The 23,277-nt window shown below is 39.8% G+C and overlaps 1 protein-coding gene across 1 annotated transcript; it reads left to right on the forward strand.

The window, feature by feature from the left end:
• Positions 1-630: 630 nt before the first annotated feature.
• si:dkeyp-72h1.1 (uncharacterized protein LOC799956 homolog) lies at positions 631-16,684 on the forward strand. The gene is made up of 4 exons (XM_020516519.2): positions 631-838; positions 1,968-2,055; positions 4,288-4,495; positions 13,035-16,684. Exons 2-4 carry the CDS (start codon positions 1,969-1,971, stop codon positions 13,121-13,123), a joined length of 384 nt encoding a protein of 127 aa, XP_020372108.1. The 5' UTR covers positions 631-838; position 1,968; the 3' UTR covers positions 13,124-16,684.
• Positions 16,685-23,277: the final 6,593 nt, after the last annotated feature.

Raw genomic sequence — 23,277 nt, forward strand, 5'->3', positions numbered from 1 at the left:
GGGGGGGGGGCAGAGATTTCTGCCTGCTTTCTGACGAGAGATGTCTTTGTGGTTTTATGGACTGATCATTCATTTATTTTAAAAAAAACCAAACCGGCTGCAAGCAGCACACAGGAAAACAAGACATGGCCATAGCCTATTCAGAACCCCCTTTCTTGTCAGTAAAACAGGCTGTTGTGGTTAAATATCAGGCAGGACTGTTGTCAGAAAGTAGGTGATCATATATTAACGTCATCGAAAACTTAAGACTGCCGCTGCGGCCCATCTCGACAATTTTTTTTTAAATTTTACATTAAAGCAAGGTGCAGCCGTATTTGAATAAGAATAATGCAAAATCCTTTTAATCTAAACAATCCGTTGCTAAATTAAAATACGACCAAGAATGTGCGTGCCTGTTTGTAATGTGTCCATCATTTGATTGTGATTTTAGAGAGTAGACGAGCTTTTTTTTCTTTTGTCTACCTCTCCGCACCATACATGGTATAGACAGCACATTGCTGGGTGGGAGCTGTTTTACTGACTGACCGGCACTGACTCCAGTCGTGCTTCAGTCTCTCCCCATGCTTGCACACTGATGATGTCGATGTGTTGAGAAAGCCTCTGTCTCTCTCTCTCTCTCTCTCACCCTGAGGTTGCATGTTATTGTTGGGGCGCCTCACGCTCGCCAGGTCCTGTGAGCGGCAGTCCGCCCGCAGCTACTATAAAGCTGTCACCCAACAAAAAGCGGAGACTGTTCAGCACAAACCCAGCTCCAACAAGCAAGCAAGCCAACATACCTCCGACCCCAGAGCAGGCGCAAATTGCGTACAGCTCCCCCAGGTGTATTTATTCTCTGAAGGTAAGAATTGGTGCGGGTGGGTTTTTTTTATATTAACACTGCTTGTCCCCATTGCGTTAGCTCTGTCTCCACCAGCAATGGGTTGTGGAGCAGGACGATTACCGGGCGCCAGGAGGGCCTTTTAAAGGTAAACATTTTGCTCTCTTCTCATCACATCGGGTTCAAAACAAACCATTGATTGATCGGAATCGACGGCAGCCTCCTGGCTGTTAGAATGGCGACAAACCACTGCCCGGCATCAGTTCAAACTGAGCATCGACACGAGCGATCAGGGAGTGTGTAGTTTGCGGGGGGTGGGGTTGGGATGGAAAAAGCGTTTTATTTCGGGCAGATGTGTGTACCGCTGAGGTTTGACCTTTTGTTGGAATGTATGGCAGCGGGTTTACCCCGGCGGGAGGGATGGAGGAAGCTCCCTGAAGCTGGTGAAGGTGTGTGAGGGGCTCCAGGGTCTGACCACAATGAGCTGCCTCTTGTCCTCACCCTGGGCAAGAACAGCCTCTCGAATGGAAAGCTGTGTTCCTGACTGGAGGACCACGTTTCTCTGCCCAGCTTTTCACCATCTATTGATGGAGCACTTTTTTGAGGGCGATGTTTGTTTTTTTCCCCTCCTATTGTTTATTTCTTAACTTCCTTTGTTATTTGAAAGCACCCCAGTGCAGCCACATTAACAGGCGGGTGAAATGAACCAACAGGCCATTGCCAATGGAACGACTTAATAGAGACATACAAGATGATCAGAGGATTAGATAGGGTGGACAGTGAGAGCCTTTTTCCTCGGATGGTGATGGCTAGCACGAGGGGACATAGCTTTAAATTGAGGGGTGATAGATATAGGACAGATGTCAGAGGTAGGTTCTTTGCTCAGAGAGTAGTAAGGGCGTGGAATGCCCTGCCTGCAACAATGGTAGACTCGCCAACGTTAAGGGCATTTAAATGGTCATTGGATAAACATATGGATGATAATGGAATAGTTTAGGTTAGATGGGCTTCAGATTGGTTTCACAGGTCGGCGCAACATCGAGGGCCGAAGGGCCCGTACTGCGCTGTAATGTTCTATGTTCTATGAAGGCGGACACACGGCCAGGGGCTGCATAAAGCTAACTCGTTCTGTGCTCTCTCTATCTTTCAGAATGACGGAAGTGATGAGCAGCTGTGAGCCTGTAATGGAGGATTTTACTTTAACCCAGACACCAGAAGAGGGAAGACTCCCCTTTCAGGTAATCAGTGTGTGTCTAAGAGGGGGAAACAGCCTGAGGACAGGGTAATCAGTAAATATAACATCGTTTTAACTTTACATTTCTTCTCCCGATTTCCCACTCTCACATTGTACCCAGCGGCTTGCATAGCAGCGAACAAAGTGACGGCTTGTTGCTAGCACATGCGACTAATCGCCTGTGTTCCTTGTTGAGTTTATTTTTGCTCCTGTCACCAAATAGTGCGAAGACTTATTTTAGCAGCGTACATTTTATCACCCAATTGTAGGTGTATGGAACACAGAATGCCAACTTTCGCATCTGTAAACGGGAACCTAATTTTTCACATCTTCCTTACGCTAAAGGGGAATGCTGACAGACTTTATTAACGATGGCCGTTTTCTGTGCTGCCCAGAATCAGGCACCAAAGCTCAGCTCCACAACTTCACCAACGAGGCAAGATAGAATGGCTTCAGTCATTAAATGAATCAGAAAGCTGGAGGCGTTAAGAGGAGAGCCACGCGTTCGATTGTGTCAAAGACAGCAGAGGGGTCAAGGAGAGATGATGCACTATGGTTACAGTCACGGAGAATGCGATTTATGCCTTTCGGGCTGGCAGGCCTATGTTGGAGCGGTAGGGAGGAATGAAAACCCTGTTGGAGTGGTTCAAACAGGGAGCATCAGAAAGGTTTGCTGCAGTCCAGGAGCTGACAACACAATCTAGGATCCCAGACACAAGGAAAAGTTGAAGGTTTATTTAGTGACAAGCAAAGGGATGAAGTTTTTTTTGTTATACGGAGGTGGTGACATTTTTTTTTTAAAAATAGACGAACAGTGCTCAAAAAGGAAACTATTTACATTATCAGTTAAAGTGTGGGCAATGAGGAATAATTGCTGTGAGCAGGAGTTGAGTGTAAAAGGGAGTATAGCAACAGGAGTTGGATGAAATGAAATTGGAGAAGACACCAGAGAGGACTTGTATAGAAATTAGACAGACACAAGGAATTAAAACTAGGCTGGTGATGAGACAGAGGAGATTAAGTTTAGTAAGCAGGGGGCTAGGGGAAGAAGAGGATGATCTCTCCCAGAAATGTGGAAATCCATTAAAGTCATACATTTGTTGGAGCTGGGATGAATTTAAGACAGTGACTGGTATTAGAGAAAGGGAGATTTAGATAGTCTTTCCTTACTTGAATGATCATTGACTAGTGGTTCATTTAGTAAGGTCAAGTGTAATCAAGAAAGATCTGACAATGATGATTGTGTGAGATAAACTGGATTTACCAAATGATAGTGAATGCTTTCTTTGGAACAAGGACATTAACTATGAACTTAAGGGAACAGTTGAGAATATCAATTATTTGGCAAATGGGCTGTCAAGGTCAAGAAGCTCTCAGTGTGCAAGAACAGCTTTTGATAAGATTGCAGAGAACAGGCTGAATACAGAAAGGAGAGTGCAATTTAGGGAATGTCAGTCATTTGTCTTTAATCTAAGTCATTGAGAAGTATACTTTATCTTTGTTCAATGTAGAGTTCACATTTGGGCCCCTTAAAATTCATATAACTTACTTAAGTCTAGTGAGTTTGGGCATAGGTTGAAAAGACACCAGGCTTACCAATCCCAAGATTGCGTGGCTACTGTTGGAGTTTAACTAATTAAAGCTACACAGCTTACAAGCACAGAGCACTGGTCAAGTTAGGAAACACAAATGAGTCCAAAACTGCTGAATGCTCTTTTCCATTCCATGCCAAAACATTTTAAGAGGCATGGTTGTGTCCAGGTCATCTATCTTGCATCTACAAACATAGTCTATGTTTAGGTTTTTTAATTAATCGCTAGTAATCTAGCTATTTTTCCCTTCAATTAGGACAGAATTGAAATAGAAAAAAAAATCTGCAGCTGTTGTACAAATAGACTAAAATAGCAATATAGAGCTTGTATAACAGTCAAGGGAGCTTTCTCCATTCTCTTCAATTCCTTTACTTCTGAGTGAAGAGAAATTGGAATGATGTATTGCATACCTCTGAGTGGTCAAAGGTTAGAGCCGATCATCCACTCATTGTTTCAACTGTAAGAAGGGGGATGGCCTGACAAGACCCTGTATGTGGACAAAACAGGAGGACAGGCACAAATTATGTCTCCTTATTTTAAAAAAAATCAATCAGTTTGAATGTACTAATGACTTTGTTTTGAGGAAATATTGAACAGTACAGAGAAATGTATTGATGGTAAATAATAGTTTACGTTTACAACAGATATTTCCTGATCCCCATGAAAAATCTGAAAGATTTCCTAAGGTGACAAAAAGGCTGCCATCAATTGTGGTTGAACCAACTGAGACTGGCGAGGTGGAGAGTGGAGAGCTCCGATGGCCTCCTGATGAAATGAATGTGTTAGAGGATGTGGAGCATCACCAAAGTGAATTAAAATCCAAACCAAAAATACCAGAGGATGAGGAAGAAGGTAAAATGGGCATTTCTTAGTTGCTGACTGTTGCTTATTTTTAAGAGTAATTAATACTGAAAAATGCCACACATGAGAATTGTTTTGTTTACCTGAATGAAGAAGAATTGATGCCACCAGCCATTCTTCTATGCCTCTGTGTAAACTTTGTTCTTAAACTAGATCTCAAAGTATAACTTCCTTTTCAAATTGAAATTACATGACTTTGTCAGTCACTGCTTCAAGTAAAGGTATCCTATATATCTAAAATATAAAGATGCACTTAACCATTTCAGTTGTCACGGTCAGAGTAGTGAGGGTTTTAAACTAAACAAGGGCTGAGAAGTTGGCGGTGTGAAGAATAAGGTTTGGCTAAACAAAAACATAAGGTTTTAAAGTTGAGGTAGCAAAACATTAATGTGGAAAATGAAAATCAGAGAATGGCAGGAAGGGGCGGAGAGAAAAAAAATGTAAAAATATGCCAGCAGTCTAGATTAGAAGCAACAAAGATAGCATAAAAACTGAAAGGCTCTATATTTAAATTCCCATGGGGATCATAACAAAGTAAATGGATTGATAGCACACAATGAATTGAATAAACATGTTCTTTTAGCCTTTTCAAGGACATGGCTGCAGCATGAGAAGGATTGGGTTTTGAATATTGAGGGATACATGACATTCATGAAGAATAGAAAGCTAGGTAAAGGCAGAGGGTAAGCTCTCAAAATCAGATATGGTATTGGTGCACACTGTTTGAGATAACCTTTGTTCAGGAGATGAGAATTTAGAATCAGTTTGGATGGAAATGAAGAATATTAAGGGAAAGAAGTCATTTGTATGAATGATCTACAGGCAAAGCTAAACAGTAATCATGATGTTGAAAGAAGTACTGAAGAAGAAATATCGAATGCTGTAATAAAGGGATAAAAATAATTATGGGTGATTTCAATCTAAAATAAAAATCCATTTGGTAATAGTAGCCTTATTGAAAAATTCAAAGAATTCTCTGGGATGGTTTCATAGAACAGCACATTTTGGAACTGACCAGACAGCAGGCTATGTAGACTTGTTATTGTGTAGTGTGACGGGCTTAATTAATGGTCTCAGAGTAAAGGCACCTCTCAGTAGCGGGGATCATAGTATGATTGAATGTTACGTCCAGTTTGAAAAAGAGAAACATGGTCTTAAGACTAGTATCTTAAACTTCAATAAGAGCAACTAAGTGAGCAAGAAAGCTGAGCTAACTGAAGTGAGCTGGAATATTAAGATAGGAGATACATCGGTAGAGAAGCAGGGGCAGACATTTAAAGGGATATTTAAAAGTACTCAAAATAAATGCATTCCTACTATAAAGAAAAATTTCAAGTGGAGGAACCATCATCCATGGTTAACTTAAGAAATAAAGGGAGCTTCATACCTAAAGAAAAGAATGTAATTACACAAAGCGGAGTTACAGATCAGATGCTTAGTCAGAATATAAATTATAGCGGATAATCAGCACAAATAACAGCACGAGAGAAAGCTAGCCAGAAGTAAAAAAATACATAGCAGAATTTCTACAGTTATCTAAAAAGGAAAACAGTAAATAAAGTAAATATTGTTCCTCTAGAGGGTGAGAATGGGGATTTATAGGGTTACAAAAATCATCCTATCAGCACCTGTAAATCAGAAGGTTGAAGGAGCAGAGGAACTTGGTGAAATTACAATCACTAGAGATGAGGTAGTGAACAGACTGATGGAGCTGTAGATTGATAAATCTCCAGGTCATGATGAACGTTATCAAAGGATCTTAAAAGAGCTGGCTAATGAGGTTATAGAAACTTTGGTGTTAATTTTCTAAAATTCTTTAGATTCTGGAAAAGTTCCATCAGACTGAAAAGTATCAAATATAATTCTCTATTCAAGAAGGCTGAAAACAATAATCTAGAGTCCTGTTGGCTTGGCATCTGACATGGGTAGGTGTTAGATCAATTATTAAGAAGGCTATAACTGAGCAATTGGAGAAACTTACAGTAGTCTGGAAGGGTCAGCATGGTGTTGTGAAAGGGAATTGTTTAATCAATTGTTTAACCAAGCGGAGGCTTGGGGACTGCTTTGCAGAACACCTACGCTCCGTTCGCAATAAACAACTGCACCTCCCAGTCACGAACCATTTCAACTCCCTCTCCCATTCCTCAGATGACATGTCCATCCTGGGCCTCCTGCAGTGCCACAACGATGCTACCTGAAGGTTGCAGGAACAGCACCTCATATTCACAAGCTTCAAATTTCCCCACCCCCTACCGCATCCCAAAACCAGCCCAGCTCGTCCCTGCCTCCCTAACCTGTTCTTCCTTCCACCTATCCCCTCCTCCCACCTCAAGCCGCACCCCCATTTCCTACCTACTAACCTCATCCCGCCCCCTTGACCTGTCCGTCCTCCCTGGACTGACCTATCTCCTCCCTACCTCCCCACCGACACTCACCTTTACTGGCTCCATCCTCGCCTCTCTGACCTGTCTGTTTCCTCTCCACCTATCTTCTCCTCTATCCATCTTCTATCCGCCTCCCCCTCTCTCCCTATTTATTTCAGAACCCCCTTCCCCTCCCCCATTTCTGAAGAAGGGTCTAGGCCCGAAATGTCAGCCTTCCTGCTCGTATGGTGCTGCTTGGCCTGCTGTGTTCATCCAGCTCTACACCTTGTTATCTCAGATTCTCCAGCATCTGCAGTTCCTACTATCTCTGATACATGTTTAACCAATTAGTTTGAATTCTTTGAAGAAGTAAGATGTGCTGTGGATGAAGGGGAGCTTGTAGACATGCTGTATTTGGACTTCCAGGTGGCATTTGACAAGGTTCCACATAAAAGGTCTCATGGTATAGGGGTAACATAATAACATGTTTAAAAGGTATGCTGGTAGAACAAGCGAATGTGCATAAATGGATCTTATTCAGATTGGCAGGATATGTCATGTCGGGTCCCAGAGGCATTTGTGCTGGGCCCTCAACTTTTTCCAATTTTGATCAATGACTTGAATGAAATGATCGAAGGCATAGTGGCAAAATTTGCAGTTGACACAAGGACAGGCAGGAAGTTATGTTGTGAAGAGGACATTTCAAGGATGCAGACTGATATAGATAAGTTAAATGAGTAAGCAAAATACTGGCAGATGGAGTGTAATGTATGAAAATGTGAAGTTGTTCACTTTGTCAGGAAGAATAAAAGCAGTATTATTTAAACAGTGAATGATTGCAGAATTCACAAATGCAGAGGAATCTAGGTGGTCTAGTCCATGAGTAAAAAAAAGTTAATGTGTAAACACTGCAAGTGATTAAGAATGCTAATGGAATGTTACCTGTTATTATGAGAGTACTGAGTATATAAGTAAGATTGTTATGCTTCAGTTAAACAGGGTGTTGATAAGACCCACATTTTAGATACTGATCACACTTTTGCTTTGCAGGAGGTGGTTCAGAGGATGTTTACTAGATTGAGCAGGTTGTCTTTTGATGAAATATTAGACATTTCAGACTTGTTTTCACTAGACTCTAGAAGAGTGGGGGCTGATTTAATTTAAGTTTATAAAATGATGAGGTGAACACGGAAAGGGCGTTTATACTTATGAGTGAGCCCAGAACTAGGGGGCACTCTTTCATATTTAGAGGCTGTCTTTTTAAGCAGGTATGTGGGTTAGTCATTCTTTTTCTCAGGGGATTGTGCAGCTTTGGAACTCTGCCTCAGAAGTTGGTGGAGACTGGGACAATAAATATTTTTAAGGCAGAAGTAGATGGATTTATGTTAGAGAAAGGAATCAAATGTTATTGGGGATAGATGGGAATGTAGAATTTGGAATACAGAGAGATCAGCCATGATTTTATTAAATGCCAGAGCAGGCAAGAATGGCCTACTCCTGCTCCTAAACCATACGTTCATATGTACGTTTATATGTTTGTATTCATACCTCATTATTGTGTTACACTTGCAGGTAATGCTTTACTACAGCAGAATCCTAAATAAATACAAAATGTGTTCAGCAATTTAAAACAATATCTGACGTTGATAATCTCCTGAAATATTAGGTTATAACCATTTGCACCACAATCTAACCATTCATTCCAACTCTAAATTTGCACAAGAACAGTAAACCTTTAAAGAAAATGTTCTTTTTGCTATTTTAGAACTTCTGATTTATTGCACTTTTTCTGGGTGAAATGCAGCAGTTTGTTGACTGTGTAATGTGTTGAATACTACATAATAGAAAAGTGAGGAATGGCTGATCATTCATTTTGAATGGTCTGTTTAAATTCTATGTTTGGGCCATGAACCTGCAGAACAAAAATCAATGAAATATAATATGTTGAAATCTTATGTGCTTATTTGTAATTAACTGACATATAAGCCAGAATTTAATGTCTGCCCCTGTGGTCCATTTGGTTTTTGGGTGACACTTAATCAGTGAGAGGGTAGTGAGTGGGGATCCCACAGCCTTCCTACCACTGCCCTGATTAAGTGTGAGCTAGGATAAATTATGGATAGCCTTTTCACCCATCACCAATTGAGGTTTAATGCCCATGGGTCTCAACCAGCTGTAGGGGTGGGCAGGGGAGCTCACTGTGCAGGGAGCATGTCAAGCAAACCAGTGAGGAATTGCTTGTAATCTTTCAGGGAGGGGAGGTGGGAGAGGGGCAAAGACACCCAGTTCTTAATCAAGGGATCAGAAAATGGAGCACACCAAGAGCCATCTCTTGCCCTGTTGCCGACTCCCCTTCTGCCCCCAGCTCCTCTGCGATTTCCCTGTTAACACTCATATCGGAATCTGGGGTATGACGATGCGAATCTGGTGGCCTACTGTTCAATAGAGATGTCAGCCTCAAATTGGCTGATGGCTGCCTGAGTGACACTTACTTTGGTGGACCTTCACTCAAAGAGGCGATGGGGTTCTCACACACACTAGCCAGCATCCCAGTGCATCCATTAAACACCAACCACAATTTTGATCAGAATAAGAAAGTTACAAATAAAGGTTATTTAGGAGCAATCTGCTGCAGTTGAGAGCATCATAAAGATTGATAATCATATGCAATTTTACTTCATCTACTTCAAATTCCACATGCAAGTTTTCCCCTATCATCTCCCAATTTTCTCTTGAGCTATGCCAAGGAACAGCACTGTAGGCACATCCTCTAAGGCATTGTTCTTCATTCTGTATTTTGTGTTAGATAGAGAATGAATGTTGACAGACTAGATTCTATTTTCACCTGACATGTATACACACGCACTTTTCACAAACTATTATTGGATTTGATGAGGATTTGTAAACCAGCTGATTCTTTTTCTCTTCCTGCAGCATAGAAACTCAAGCCAATTGTCATTGCTGTATTTTACACTTTTTAATAATGTTACAGCGCATTGTATATTATAATTGTTGATAATATTTTCACTGAGAATAACATTGAGGTAGACTACTGGTATAAAAAGCATGTGTTGCATTACATTTTTTACCACATAATGTGTTCCAATTTGCAGTTGGAGTGAATGTAACTACATTTGCTTTTAGTTAGTCTTGCCTTTGTATGTCTAGATTTTTAGTTTTTTTATGCTGCAAGTTGAAATGGCAAGCGATAACAACTGAGGGAAACCAAGCCTCTGGGATCTGAATAAAGGCCAAGCAACTGTCTATCTCCTTAACCAACTTGATTGAAGGATTGTGAAATTAGCAGCACAAGGACTGGGAAGGACATGCAAATTAGAATGGGTGAATGCAATGTAAAATCAGCTAGAAAAAGTGAGAGAAAAAGAATAGAAAGGAAAAGTAAAAAAAAATTTTAAACTATCAGATTGAATAGCAGAGCAGACCCGATGGACTGAATGGCCTACTTCTGCTCCTAAGTCCTATAGCCTTATGGTCAATTACTTGAAGTGATAAGACTCCACTCTGTTAATTGTTAAGTTTCAATATTGAAGGAGTTGAATTCAGTAATTGACTCTTATCATTATTAAAACATCTATGTGACGTAGGTTCACCCAAAGTGCTGTTATTTCAGTTTTTTTAGTGTCAGCATCAGTGAATGAATTGTTGCGTTGTGGCTTTGATTCCAGACCAGATAGGCTTGCAACTTTTAGATTGTTACCTGACATCATGACATGTAATGTTCTGGTATGAAGACTTCTGCCTTGACTTCAATGACACTCTCCTTATAATGGAGTCAGAGTAGTGTTTTACGAATGTACAGAAAACCACAAACCACACTAGGAATAGTGATGCAGTTCCTTGTCAGGGTGGTGTGTGGCATCAACGCGCACTCGCAGCCGTTAGGTCTCTCATTCATCTATTACCCTATTCTTCTCAGTGATGGAGTCGCAGTTCTGCATTATACTGTTGAAGGAGACTTGCTGTACGCATTGTAGGTAGTACCTACTGCTACTGCTGTATTGACAATAGAAAGAGTAAATGCTTCATAAGTATTGTTGCAGCTTGACTTATCCAGGCAAGTGGAGCGCATTCCATCATACTTCTGCTTTGTAACTTGTAGATGGTGGACAGGCTTTGAGGAATGAAAAGATGAGTAACTTACTACAGAATTCCCAGTCTGTGACTTCATCTTGTAGCCACAATACTTATTTACATTTATTATGCCTTCAGAGGATGGGAACATCACTGGCTGGGCCAGCATTTATTTCCCATCCTAGTTGTCCTTGAGAAGACGGTAATGAGCTGCCTTCTTGAACTGCTAAACTTTCCATTTGGTGTAGGACCAAATGTTGTTATGGAGACAGTTCAGAACTTTGATCTGGTGACATTAAAGGAATGACATCATAATTCCAAGTCAAGATGATGCATTACTGAACAGCTCCTGCTTCAGATCAGTGCTTTAGCTTGCTTCAGCTGTATGGCATGCAAATAGTCCTGTGTTGTAACTTCACCAGATCATGCTTAGGTATAATAAAACAATGAACTATGGGTACTGGAGATCTGAAACAAAAACCGAAATTGCTGGAGAAACTCAGTGGGTCTGGCAGTATTCATGGGAAGAAAACAGTGTTAACGTTTAGAGTCTGGTGATCCTTCATCTGATGATGAGTTACCAGATTCAAAATGTTAACTCTGCTTTCTCTCCACAGATGTTGCCAGACCTGCTGAGTTTCTCTAGCAATTTCTGCTTTTGTTTCATGTTTAGATATGCCTTGTGCTGTTCCTCGCATGCCCTCCTACATTCTTCATTAAACCATTTGGTTGGTTATTGGTAACATCTGCAGGATGTTGATGGTGGAGTATTCAGCAACTGTAGTGCAGCAAGGGGTGATACTCAGATTCTTAGATAACAAGGTGTAGAGCTGGATGAACACAGCAGGCCAAGCAGCATCAGAGGAGCAGGAAGGCTGACGTTTCGGGCCTAGACCCTTCTTCAGAAATGGGGGAGGGGAAAGGGGTTCTGAAATAAATAGGGAGAGAGGGGGAGGCGGATAGAAGATGGATAGCGGAGAAGATAGGTGGAGAGGGGACAGACAGGTCAAAGAGGCGGGGATGGAGCCAGTAAAGGTGAGTGTAGGTGGGGAGTTAGGGAGGGGATAGGTCAGTCCAGGGAGGACGGACAGGTCAAGGGGGCGGGATGAGGTTAGTAGGTAGGAGATGGGGGTGGGGCTTGAGGTGGGAGGAGGGGATAGGTGGGAGGAAGGACAGGTTAGGGAGGCAGACTCATCAATCCACCAGTTTATGAATGTTGCCCAGGTCTTACTACAGGTGGGCATGAATCTGTTCTATATCTGAGGAGTGTCAGTTGGTGCTGAACATTGTGCAATCATCTGTGACGATTACCCCCTTTGACACCAACCATGATGGAATTGTGTCCCAATAAGTTTCTCATCTCAGACAAGAGAAAGAGCAGTACAACTGAGGAATTTCTCTATGTTATGGCTAATTTGAAGCGTACTAATTGCTGACTTCTTCCTATCTCTTAGTACCTAACTCAAAAAATGCTTTGCTGGAGTCTGAGGACAGGTTGCTTCCTGCTTGAGTTCAATAGAAACACAACAGAAAATAAACAAATACAATTTATGAGAATGAAAGTAGATGTAATGTTTATACATACATAAGCTAATAAAGATATCTTCGTTGGAATAGGGATTTGTTGTTTTGGTGGAATAAACATATGTTTATGACTGTTCTTTTTGTGACATGTTTATGGGATGAATCTTCCTCATATTAGTACTGATTATGAGGGAAACAGACGGAGTAGTGAAAAAAAGACAGTACCACTTAATAAATTAAACCAGTTCAATCAGCCCTAGTGACCCAAACAAGATAGACATTAATCCCATGTTTGTAATATTTCTGTTAAAATGTTAGAATGCAAATTTTCCATAACAAAATTTAAAACATGTAAGGTTTGTTTCTGTGTATGAAAGAAACAATGTATTTTTCACTAAATGATGTATCATGCAGCAAATTACAGCTTTATTCCAGTCATAAGAAAAAACTTGAAAACTGTGGATCATTCATTCAAAAATTGTCTGCCTGATTATTATAAGTGTCTGATTGTTGAGTTATAAAGCGAATAATGTTAATTCTCTTCATTCTAGATATATTATCACCACCCAGTCAAATACCCGAAATCGAAATAGACTATTCTGATCAAAGAACATCAGAAAACTCAAATGACAACAGCTAAAAGCTGACATGACCCGACTGGAACCCCACTGTGAATGTTTGGTCACAGACTGGAACCTGGTAGAGAACCTCGAAAGGGATTTTGAGTCAAAAGACTTGTTTGTCAAACGGCTTCATCTGAATGTTTTGCAGTTACTTGAATTTCTGACATTATTTATATATATGGTGGTTGATGTTACATAGAGATAGTATTTATTCTTTACCTATTGTCTATGTCTGAAAACCCCTAACATTAAGTATACATTTAAGCATTATGTTCATATTTGATCAGCAACATCTTTATTTGCCTATATAGCTACATATATAGTAGCTATTTTTTCTCTTCCTGTTCTTCTATGTCAATCACCAAACTTGATCCAGATATTAGATTGGAGTAAAATATTCATTATTTGTAAGTATTCATTAGTGTTTCACTCATTATTAGTGTAAATGTGAAATAAGTGTAAGAAAAGGCAGACCAAACATATTCTGTCATAAGAAAACAAACTAGTATTGTTCACTTAGGTGTAAACACCATGGATGGATTTTGAGTTTTGGAATGCCAGAGGCGATCTGGTGGCCAGGTTCTGGAAAGTTACAATGGTTAAACACTGTGATTTATGAGCCTAAGATAATGTGGTCAGAAATTAATTAGCAATTTGAGAAAAAAAAACTAAGTCTGAGGTCTTGTTATTCTAAACCTTTTTCCATTTGCAAGTTGACACAGTACAGCCTGTTCCCAGGCAACAGGAGAATTGAATAGCATTGAAATGAATGGAGATAGCAGAGGAAAAGTAATACAAGGGCATATTGAAGAGCACTATGTCTAAACTGTAACGGAAGCCCATCACATATTACTTGTGATGTTTTATATGGAAAGTGTCTTTCATGTTTATGGTACAGTTCATTTTGAAATCGAATCATTCAGTTTTCTTCAGCATTATTGCAATTAAAATTGTAAGTTTATTATTTATTTGTAGAACACAGATGAAAAGGTGGACAGATTTTCATCCTTCTACATTTAGATAATATTCAGTTATAAAAGGTGTTATCACCTCGATATATCTTAGATAAATGAGATGGTATCAGATATAGGAGAATACTTTGAAAAAATTCTGAGGAAATTCAGAACTGTGAGGACGTAGTCTCTTGGAAATTGTGTAATCATTAAACAGTGCTAAAGGTGCCTAATGTGAGCAACACTGAATTGAACTGATAGCAATGACAATGTCAAGGGAGCACTGCTATGGTGCTATGTTACCAATTGCATCATATCAGTTTAAAAATTCAAAACATAATGCCAAGGAAGCTACCCACCCTGTTCATGTACTCCTGGAATTCTCACAGATAATGTTTTCATTTGGAACTCAATCTCCTGTATTCAGAAAAGCAACATCACATTTCCATGTCAGAATTGCCACCTAAAATATAAAGAACATGGAAATTCCAAAGCAATTCTCTGGTTCTTCAAAAAATACTTATTGAGTTTTTTGGTTAGAAAGAAGGAAAAATGCTATCCTCTGATTATACAACTCCTTCTGGTACTTAGACTTGATTTGATTATGTTGGCAAGGCTAATAGAATTTGATTTAACCAAGACCATTGATGTTTAATGCAGCAATATAACAACCAAGAATGTAATTGTGTCAGTAGCAGTCAAATCACAACTTATTTGAGTGATCATGCATCTATATTGTTTACTGAGAATTAAATTAGAAAGGTTTGAAATTCTCACTGTTCAATGCTCATTAGTCAATACACACAGATGGCAACGAAATGAGTTCTGTACCACAGGAAGATTATTTTGTGTTACATAACATTCACCTCCAATGGACTCATCCACTTGTCATGTTTTGATTCTGTACAATTCTGAAATTTGGAATAAGAAGACCAGTATTATCTGTTACTGTGTAAGTTTGGGTTGAAGATTTCCTTGAAATGTTTGAGGTCCAAAATTCTTGTGCCTTCTGAACAGGAAAATGACACAATTTGAGAGGGATGGGGGCAAAGCAGCTTCAGGTGAACATTTGTTCTGTCTGCTCTTGATGCCTTGCAGTTTGGGATTAGAAATTCTTTGGGAAGTAGGGTATGGGAATCTTGCACCCATCCTTCTCCTCTTGCCTTCCTGGACTAAATGCTGACAGAAATGGAGTCCAGCTGCTTTTAACATGTCAGTTTCCCAATGGGAGAGCAATACATTTAAATTTTGGACCTTTTAGCCTTCTTTCTTTTAAATTCCATCTGTTTCTACCGTGCTGTAGCTAGGTGCTACAGTGAAATTCCTCCCCCTTTCTCTACTGGGATGTGTTCCAATTTGCCAAAATGGTGCAGGAATCCATAAAAAGTATGTACATTGACTGACTCTGTGATTTCTGATGGAGCTTCAATATCTGACCAGAGGATGGGCAGAAGTGCTGAACTCTGCTGCACATTTGACAATGCAGAATTACATCAGAATGTTTGTGTCCACTGCCGATTTATATGATGGTTATATTTGTACCAGGCTTCTGATTCCATCCTCACATCATGCTGGCGATGTCCTTTTAATGATTTGTGGTAGAATTTAACATATTCTTAGGTGCACTCTCAGTTTACATTGTCACGCTGCTGCTTTCAATTCTTTAATTCTTTACATCAACATCATCGATTTGAATGCTTTCAATTTATTATACCTGCTAATAAAATCTAACCATGATCCTTTCACAATTGTTGGATTCATTTTCCACTTGTGTAACAATATGAACGTAACTTGTGGCATCTGTAGTGTGCTTCCTTTTGCTAAATGTCAGCAGTCATAATAGCAGGCTGACATTCCTTGCAACCTGCTTTTCAATGTTTGGTCCAAGTGGTGGATGCATGAATGAATGTGTCTAGCTAAAAGAGCAGATTGTCTGTAAAGTGCAAAAGTTATTTCATTCTTGCTGACCAACTGAGAAACCTTGCCTTTGTTGGGCAGGGCTTTAGCTGGCAGTAACCACCAAGTTCACAAATGCACAAAGAAAAAGAAGGTGTAAATATCAAACATGTAAATTGTAACTCTTGGTGGCTAAAACATCTGTGAAATGCCTGCTGTCCTACTAAACCGTGGGCATTATTTTTCCTGGTAGTTGATAACCATTTGCATACTTTAAGATACACCATGGTAGCGTGATAATGGGAGAAGGGCAGGGATTCTGAATGATTGGATAGTCTCCCCCCACGCATTGTTTCAAATTATATTAGTATCCAAAAATGGGGCACTGTTTCAATCATTAGTTGTTTCTAAAGCACTCACTCATTTTAGTGAGAGAGCTATACATGCCAGTTTTAGCAATAGAACCTCATACAGCAACAGAACACATAACTCAGTCCTCAATTATGTGACTATTTTAATTCTGTACCAGCCTTTATAATAGATGTGCACATTTGTGATGCTGTACTTGAAAAAACAAGTCTGACTTTGTTTCTAGTAGTTTGTTTAGCAAGAAGTATATGTGCCACTTTCTTGTTTCTACAATTCAACAACATTTCTGATACTCTGCTGAGCTGTAATTACCACACAATGTTTTGTGCATATGGTTTCAAAATAAAACGAATTAGAAAACTTTGTCTTGAATTTTATTTCCTTACTAATGAATTAGACACATCATTAGGCATACAAAAGTCAACTAGAAAACTCTAGTATAAACAAATATGCTTCTTGGTATCTGAAATATGCTCTTTAAAAATTTATTACACTCAGTAAAGTAATATGGTTAAAAGTTTCAAGTAACTACTTGATATATCTTCAGATGATTACAGTACTGCTTAAATATCACGTTAAAATATAGAGTACTAGTTGTATTCTAACAGCATTGTTCATGTGGGAAAACAGTCTTACAACTGTTCTTTCCTAATTTTCAATTCATTAGTTAGTATCCATTTTAACTTACTGTTTGTTTCTGATTTGTTCCCTCAGCCATCACTACTCCTTGTGAAGTTCAGAGTCTTTATTTTTGTTTACATCTCCCGATACCTAATGTTTTACTTTATTAATCAGATAAGTTTATAAATCTCTAGGACAGACACTAAGATACCAGTCAACAGGCACTAGTCAAATGAAATTCTTTGACTGGGCGGTGATAAACTGGAAAGTTGGTGGATGACAGAAGATGAGAGAAACTGAAGGCTGCATGAGGTAAGCTGAAGACCCAAGATGATACATTGGATGGAATGGCCAGAGGCAGAAGATAGAAAGTTCAGGAGAAAGTGAGCTTCTTGTTTTGGGTTCAGAAGGAAATTAAGCAATCAGAAATTGCAGCACTCAGGGGAAAGGTTGAGTTTTGGGAAAACTTGGGAGTTGGCAACTGGTTTGAGTTTTTAGAGATTTTAGGCGAAATTAGGATATTGTAGCAATTAGTTTGGGGTAAAATTGGGAATATTTTACCACTCATTTGTGGTGTCTAATGTGACTTTGTGAAGGCAATAGCTGGATCTGGCAGCACTTGTGGGAGCTGGAGGTTGAAACTGTTTGGAGTTGGTTGACGGCAAACAATCTAGCAATAACTAGGAACATGGTGCATAGGTACTCATGAGGGTAGAGAGAACATGATCTGTGAATGTGCACAAAAGTGAAAATGAGCTGTGACTTTTGACTGGGCTCAGGAGTGTGACTGAGGCTGAGCATTACAATAGCTAAACTGAAGGAGAGACATGGATAGAGGAATTACAGAAGGCAAAAACAACAGCAAGAACGACCAGGGAAGTGAAACACGGGCAAAGGGAAGGCCTAGGAGTGGAAATGTACCGAAAGTACTGAAAATAATATGATACCAATTCTGTGATTGTATATGTACACAATTCTGAGGGCAAATGAGAAGCAACAAGAAGAAGCACCGATCTTTGAAAGTATGCATGAGCATACAACATATGATCTGGGTAAAGGATTGAAGTTTTAGGAAAGTAGGTCCTTGGGAGAAGGGAGTTCATTTCAAGACAGATGATAATATTTTGATGACATTTTAATTAAGAATTGTTTAAATTGTTACAATTAAGTTATACATTTCAATTTTGGAGGGATGTAGATGGGTTGGTGGAGATCCAACCTCATCATTCAAAAATATTTGGCATCTTTCAGAGATGTGAGTGCTTTTTTTATTGCAAGACAGCGATGTGCATCTCATTCAGTTATGCTTCATAGATGTAAAAGAAAAATTGCTTTTGTAAAAGTGCTATCACTACCACTGACCATCTCAAAACTCTTTATAGCCAATTAATACCTCTTATGGAAGTGTAGTCACTACAGTAATATAGGAAACCTGGCAGCTAAGTTGTGCTCAGTCAAATTCCAAAAAGAGTCCTGTAATCATAACTACATAATCTATTTTTTGTGATGTGGATTGAAGGATAAACGTTATCCAAAACTGAAGGGATAACTCCCTGATCTTCTTCAGAACAGCACAATGGCAGGATCTAGGAAGTACGGAGGATCAGAAGGACCTTTGTGCGCATGCCCATAAATCTTTGAAGACAACAGGACAGGTAGATTTTTTGTTATATTCACCTGTGGGACAAGGGTGTTGCTGACTGGGCTAGCATTTATTGCCTATCTCCAGTTACCCTTGAGAAGGTGGGGTTGTGCTGTTAGGGAGGCAATTCCAGGATTTTGTCACAGTGACAGTGAAAGACTGGCGATACATTGCCATGTCAGGATAGTGAGTGGCTTGGTGGGAGGGGGGAGCTTGGAAATGGTGATGTTCCAATGTATCTGCTGCCCTTGATCTTCTAGATGGAAGTGGCATGTATTTGGAAGGTGCCGTCTAAGGATCTTTGATGAATTGGATAAAATGGTTACAAAACACATATGGGATACTTTCCTTTATTTGTCTAGGCATTGAATACAAGAGCAGGGTAGGTACGATGAGTTGTTTTAGTTGTTAGTTAGGGCACAGCTGGTGAACTGTGCGCCCTTCTAGTCATCACAGTACAGGAGGGAAGTGATCATATGTGATAGGGTGCAGGGAAGTTCACCAGAATGTTGCTTGGGCTGGAGCAATTCAGCTATAAAGTGAGACTAGAAGGGCTAGGGTTGTTTTCTTTAGAGCAGAGAAGGTTGAGGGGCATAGATAGAGCTTAGAGGAAGAAACATTTACCTTTAGTAAAGGGGATAATAACCAGGGAACATAGATTTAAGGCAAAGAACAGGAGATTTAGAAGGAATTTAAGGAAGAATCCACTAAGTGGGTAGTGAGTATCTGAAACTCACTGCCTGGTAATGGTGGAAGCTGTCACAACATTTAAGAAGCATTTAGATGATCACTTGAAGTGCCATGACATACAATGTGCTGGAAAATAGGACTAGAATAGATAGATGTTGATGCCCAGCATGGACACAGTGGGCCAAAGGGCCTCTTTCTATGCTGTAAATCTCTACAAGTGTCATGTGATCTTTTACATCTACCCACACAGGCAGATGGTGTCTCAATTTAATATCTCAGCTGAAGACAGCATCTTTGATATTTTAGTGTTCATTCAATAGTGCACTGGAGTATCAGCCTTGATTGTTGTGCTCAAGCCCAGGAGTGGGTTTTGAACCCAGAACCTTGTGATTCAGATGCATGTGGGCTATCAACTGAGCTCGACCTTTACATTTGGATGCTTTCTGTTGAATATGAAATTTGAACTAAACAGCTTGTTTGAATACTACAGAGTGAAACATCAGAACTTGAAAGTCCTGAAAGACAGCAGCATGTTTGTCGCCACTGTGGGTATTCTTGATAAACAACAATAATAACTTGCATTTGCTTTTTACATAATGGAACACTTATCAGGATCACTATAAAGCAAAATCTGACACCAAATCACTCAATGAGACATTAAGGCAGACGAGGTTAGATTTTAAGAGGGCTCTTTAAGAAGGAAAATGAAGTACAGTTGGAGCAATTTAGGCAGGGAATTCCAGAGACTAGGAGGTAGCAAGAACTGCAGATACTAGAGTCAGAGTGAATACCTAATGGAGCTGGAGGAACACAGCTGGTCAGGCAGCATCAGAGGAGTGGGAAAGTCGATGTTTCGGGTTTACACCCATCATCAGGATTCTGATCAGGGAATTCCAGAGCTTCAGGGACACAGCTGAAGGCATTTCCACCAATGTGGATGTGATTAAAAATGAAGATTCTCAAAAGGTCAGAATTTGAAGAGTGCAGTTAGTTTGTAGGATTGTGGAGCTGGAGAAGGTTACAAAGAGAGGAAGCAGAATGGCTATGGAAGGACTTGAAAACAAGGATGAGGATTTTCAAATCAAGGCATGGTTTACCTGGGTGCAATGTAGATCAGCAAGCACAATGGGGATGGGTGAACAAGAACTGATGTAAATTAGGATGCGAGCACCTCACATCCACCGAAATGGAATAATCAAGTCTAGAGGTAACAAAGATATGGATGATGGGTTTCAGTATTGGATTAGCTGAGGCAGGTTGGAGTCAGATGTTGTTAAGGAGTGGAAATAGGTGGTCTTAGTATTGGCAAGGATTTATGGTCAAAAGATCATCTTGGGGTAAAATATGAACTGTCTGGTTCAGCCTCTGACAGTTGCCAGGGAGAAGAATGGAAGTAGTGGCTAGGGAACAAAGTTTGTAACTGCCAAAGCAAATAGCTTCGTTCTTCCCAATACTTAATTCTTACTGTTATTTTTAGCACAGCTGCAGTATGCATTTTCATAAAGGTGAATGCACCATCATGTCCCTGAACATCTCTTAGGAGGGGGACCACAGCAGATTTCATTGAAACTGCTACACACTCCAGTGATATGTGGACTGAACAAAACACAAAAGCCTATGTTGCAGCTAATGAGAAGTGTAGATTATACAGCTGCATGATTGCTGCATATAATTGGCGTCAGGCCTATACGTGTGAATTCATCAAGCATCCTTCTTTTCAGGCAAGACATGTGAGTTTTGGCTCCTAATACCATACAACCCTGGACAGCTTTCTCCTTTGCCTGCACTGAGAAGGGTACAATTTCTCACATTCTCCGCTTATGTTACAAGTACATCTTTCACAAACAAAGGTATCCCAATTAAAATAACGGAAGCATTGGGATTGCAGCAGGAAGTGATTGACTACATTCCTGCCGGGGTGGGGAAGATTAAAATCAGGCCTTTAACAACTGTTCCTCTCTTTTTTTGATCCATGCCAGTGTATGTATGCATGTGACAAGAAGGTGTATGACTATATTGCTAATTCTCTCATTCAATAAATACGCATTTACACATAATTATCTTGTTAAGACTGATCTAGAAAAACATTCATATTTTCCATTAGTCTTCCTAAAACATATCAGAGCAGACTCAGAATCATTGCTTCCTGTCTTCATTAGCTTTGACTTTGGAGAAAGTTATTGCAGCGTAATTCTGCACAGGTTTACACTGAGATTTCTGGTTTTTCATTTATTCAGCCCTTGGTCACAACTTTAGCAAGTCCGTGAACTTGAGTTCTAAACCTTTCAGAGAAGTTTGGGTCACTGATGAAAGGCAGACTTCATGCTGATTTAAAGCAGCAAAGGCCAGTCTTGGCTTGATGTCATATGTGTATTAGACAGCAATCGAGTCACACACCATGATAGAAGTAGCGAGAGGTCTGAAACACCTCTGTAGTTGGAAATCAATTACCATGTGGTCACTGAATAGCAGGGTAGGAAGACAGCTGATTTCATACTATACTGGGTAGGAGTTAATTGCAGAATGGCATTACCCTCTTGTTCCTCCTGTCCCTTGGATCTTTTGAGGAATGCTGGTTCGACCAGTCCATGTCAGGAGCCAATATACACAGTGCATATCATGCTCATTGGTAAATGATAATTATGTTGGGTGTTGAAAAAAAGAGTCACACATAGGCCATACCCAACTTTTCTGCACCTTTCCAATCAGGTTTTCACTCTTGCCATGATGAACTGTGTAGAGGGTCAACCATGCTTGATTTAGCTGAGCAAAGATGGTAATGAGGTTTAATTGGAACATAACCCAGTTTAGGGGAGGCGATGGCCTAGTGGTATTATTGCTGGACTATTTAATCCAGAGACTCAGGGAATGTTCTGGAGTCCAGGGTTCAAATCCTGCCATGGCAGATGGTGGAATTTGAACAAGTAAAAATAATATCTGGAATTAAGAGTCTAATGACAACCATGAATCCATTGTCAATTGTCAGGACCCCTCTGATTCACTAATGTCCTTTGGGGCAGGAAACTGCCATTTGGCATACATTTAAGTCTGGCTCCATAACAACATGTTTGACTCATAACTGCCCTCTGGGCAACTAGGGATGGGCAATATCACGCTGGCCTAATCAGTGATGACCTCATCCTGTGAATGAATAAAAAAAACACCAAGACTGAAAGGCCGGTTTCTGGGCTGTATATCTTATCCAATCCTATATTTAACCTGAAAGATGACAAGATCAAGTGGTGTCACAAGATTATTTCCTTGATGAATTTTCTGGTTTCTGTATTCTTTCGTGTATATTTTACATATAAATTGAAAGGAGCTGAACTCGGGCTGCGGTGAACTCAATTTTAAAAATGCTACTTCTAAGTTTCTGTTCGATATATCTTAGGTTCCTAATTGCAATGAAAAGCAGTATCAAAAATTGCTTAGTCATCGGCCATGATGAATCCTGTCTTGTGATCCACTGGGTCACCTTCCAATCCTTTCAAATTTTTATCAGCTTTGAAAGAATTAGAACAGAAATAGTTTAAAAATAATACTATTTCCAGTATAGTAGGTAGTTTATTCAGCTTTAAGTAAAATAATTTGGGAAACATATGGTTTTGCTGTTTTGTAAAATATTAATGTGGGTATAGATATACAGAGGTTAAAATGGGCATATAATACTCAGTTTTTAAATATTTCAAGGATATGGAAGCCTTGAAGATAGGATGTGCTAGAACACGTCCAATGGGAGGATGCCATTTAGTAAAGGGGTTGGCATATGTGTAATATCCTTCAACATGTAGAACAAATAAATATTGATGCAAAACAGTGCACATTGCTGATTTGGTATCAACATTGTCATTTCTGAACTGCACACTCCAGCCAAAACCTTGTCTTAACCTTGAACATCATGACGTTAAACTGAATCACGCTCGCACAATGTTAACGGAATCACTTAAAGGTTTCATTTCTGGATTATTTCTTCAGCTGCTGGTGTAATTGAATATGCTTT

Source organism: Rhincodon typus, chromosome 8, assembly GCF_021869965.1.
Source record: "Rhincodon typus isolate 14 chromosome 8, sRhiTyp1.1, whole genome shotgun sequence".
Lineage (NCBI taxonomy): Eukaryota > Metazoa > Chordata > Chondrichthyes > Orectolobiformes > Rhincodontidae > Rhincodon > Rhincodon typus.

What these genes read in the sequence shown, in the direction of transcription:
- si:dkeyp-72h1.1 (XM_020516519.2), top strand. Translation starts at nt 1,969, where the DNA reads ATGACGGAAGTGATGAGCAGCTGTGAGCCTGTAATGGAGGATTTTACT. An exon ending in AGGGAAGACTCCCCTTTCAG is followed by an intron (nt 2,056 to 4,287) that starts GTAATCAGTGTG and finishes CGTTTACAACAG; the next exon opens with ATATTTCCTGATCCCCATGA. An exon ending in ACCAGAGGATGAGGAAGAAG is followed by an intron (nt 4,496 to 13,034) that starts GTAAAATGGGCA and finishes TCTTCATTCTAG; the next exon opens with ATATATTATCACCACCCAGT.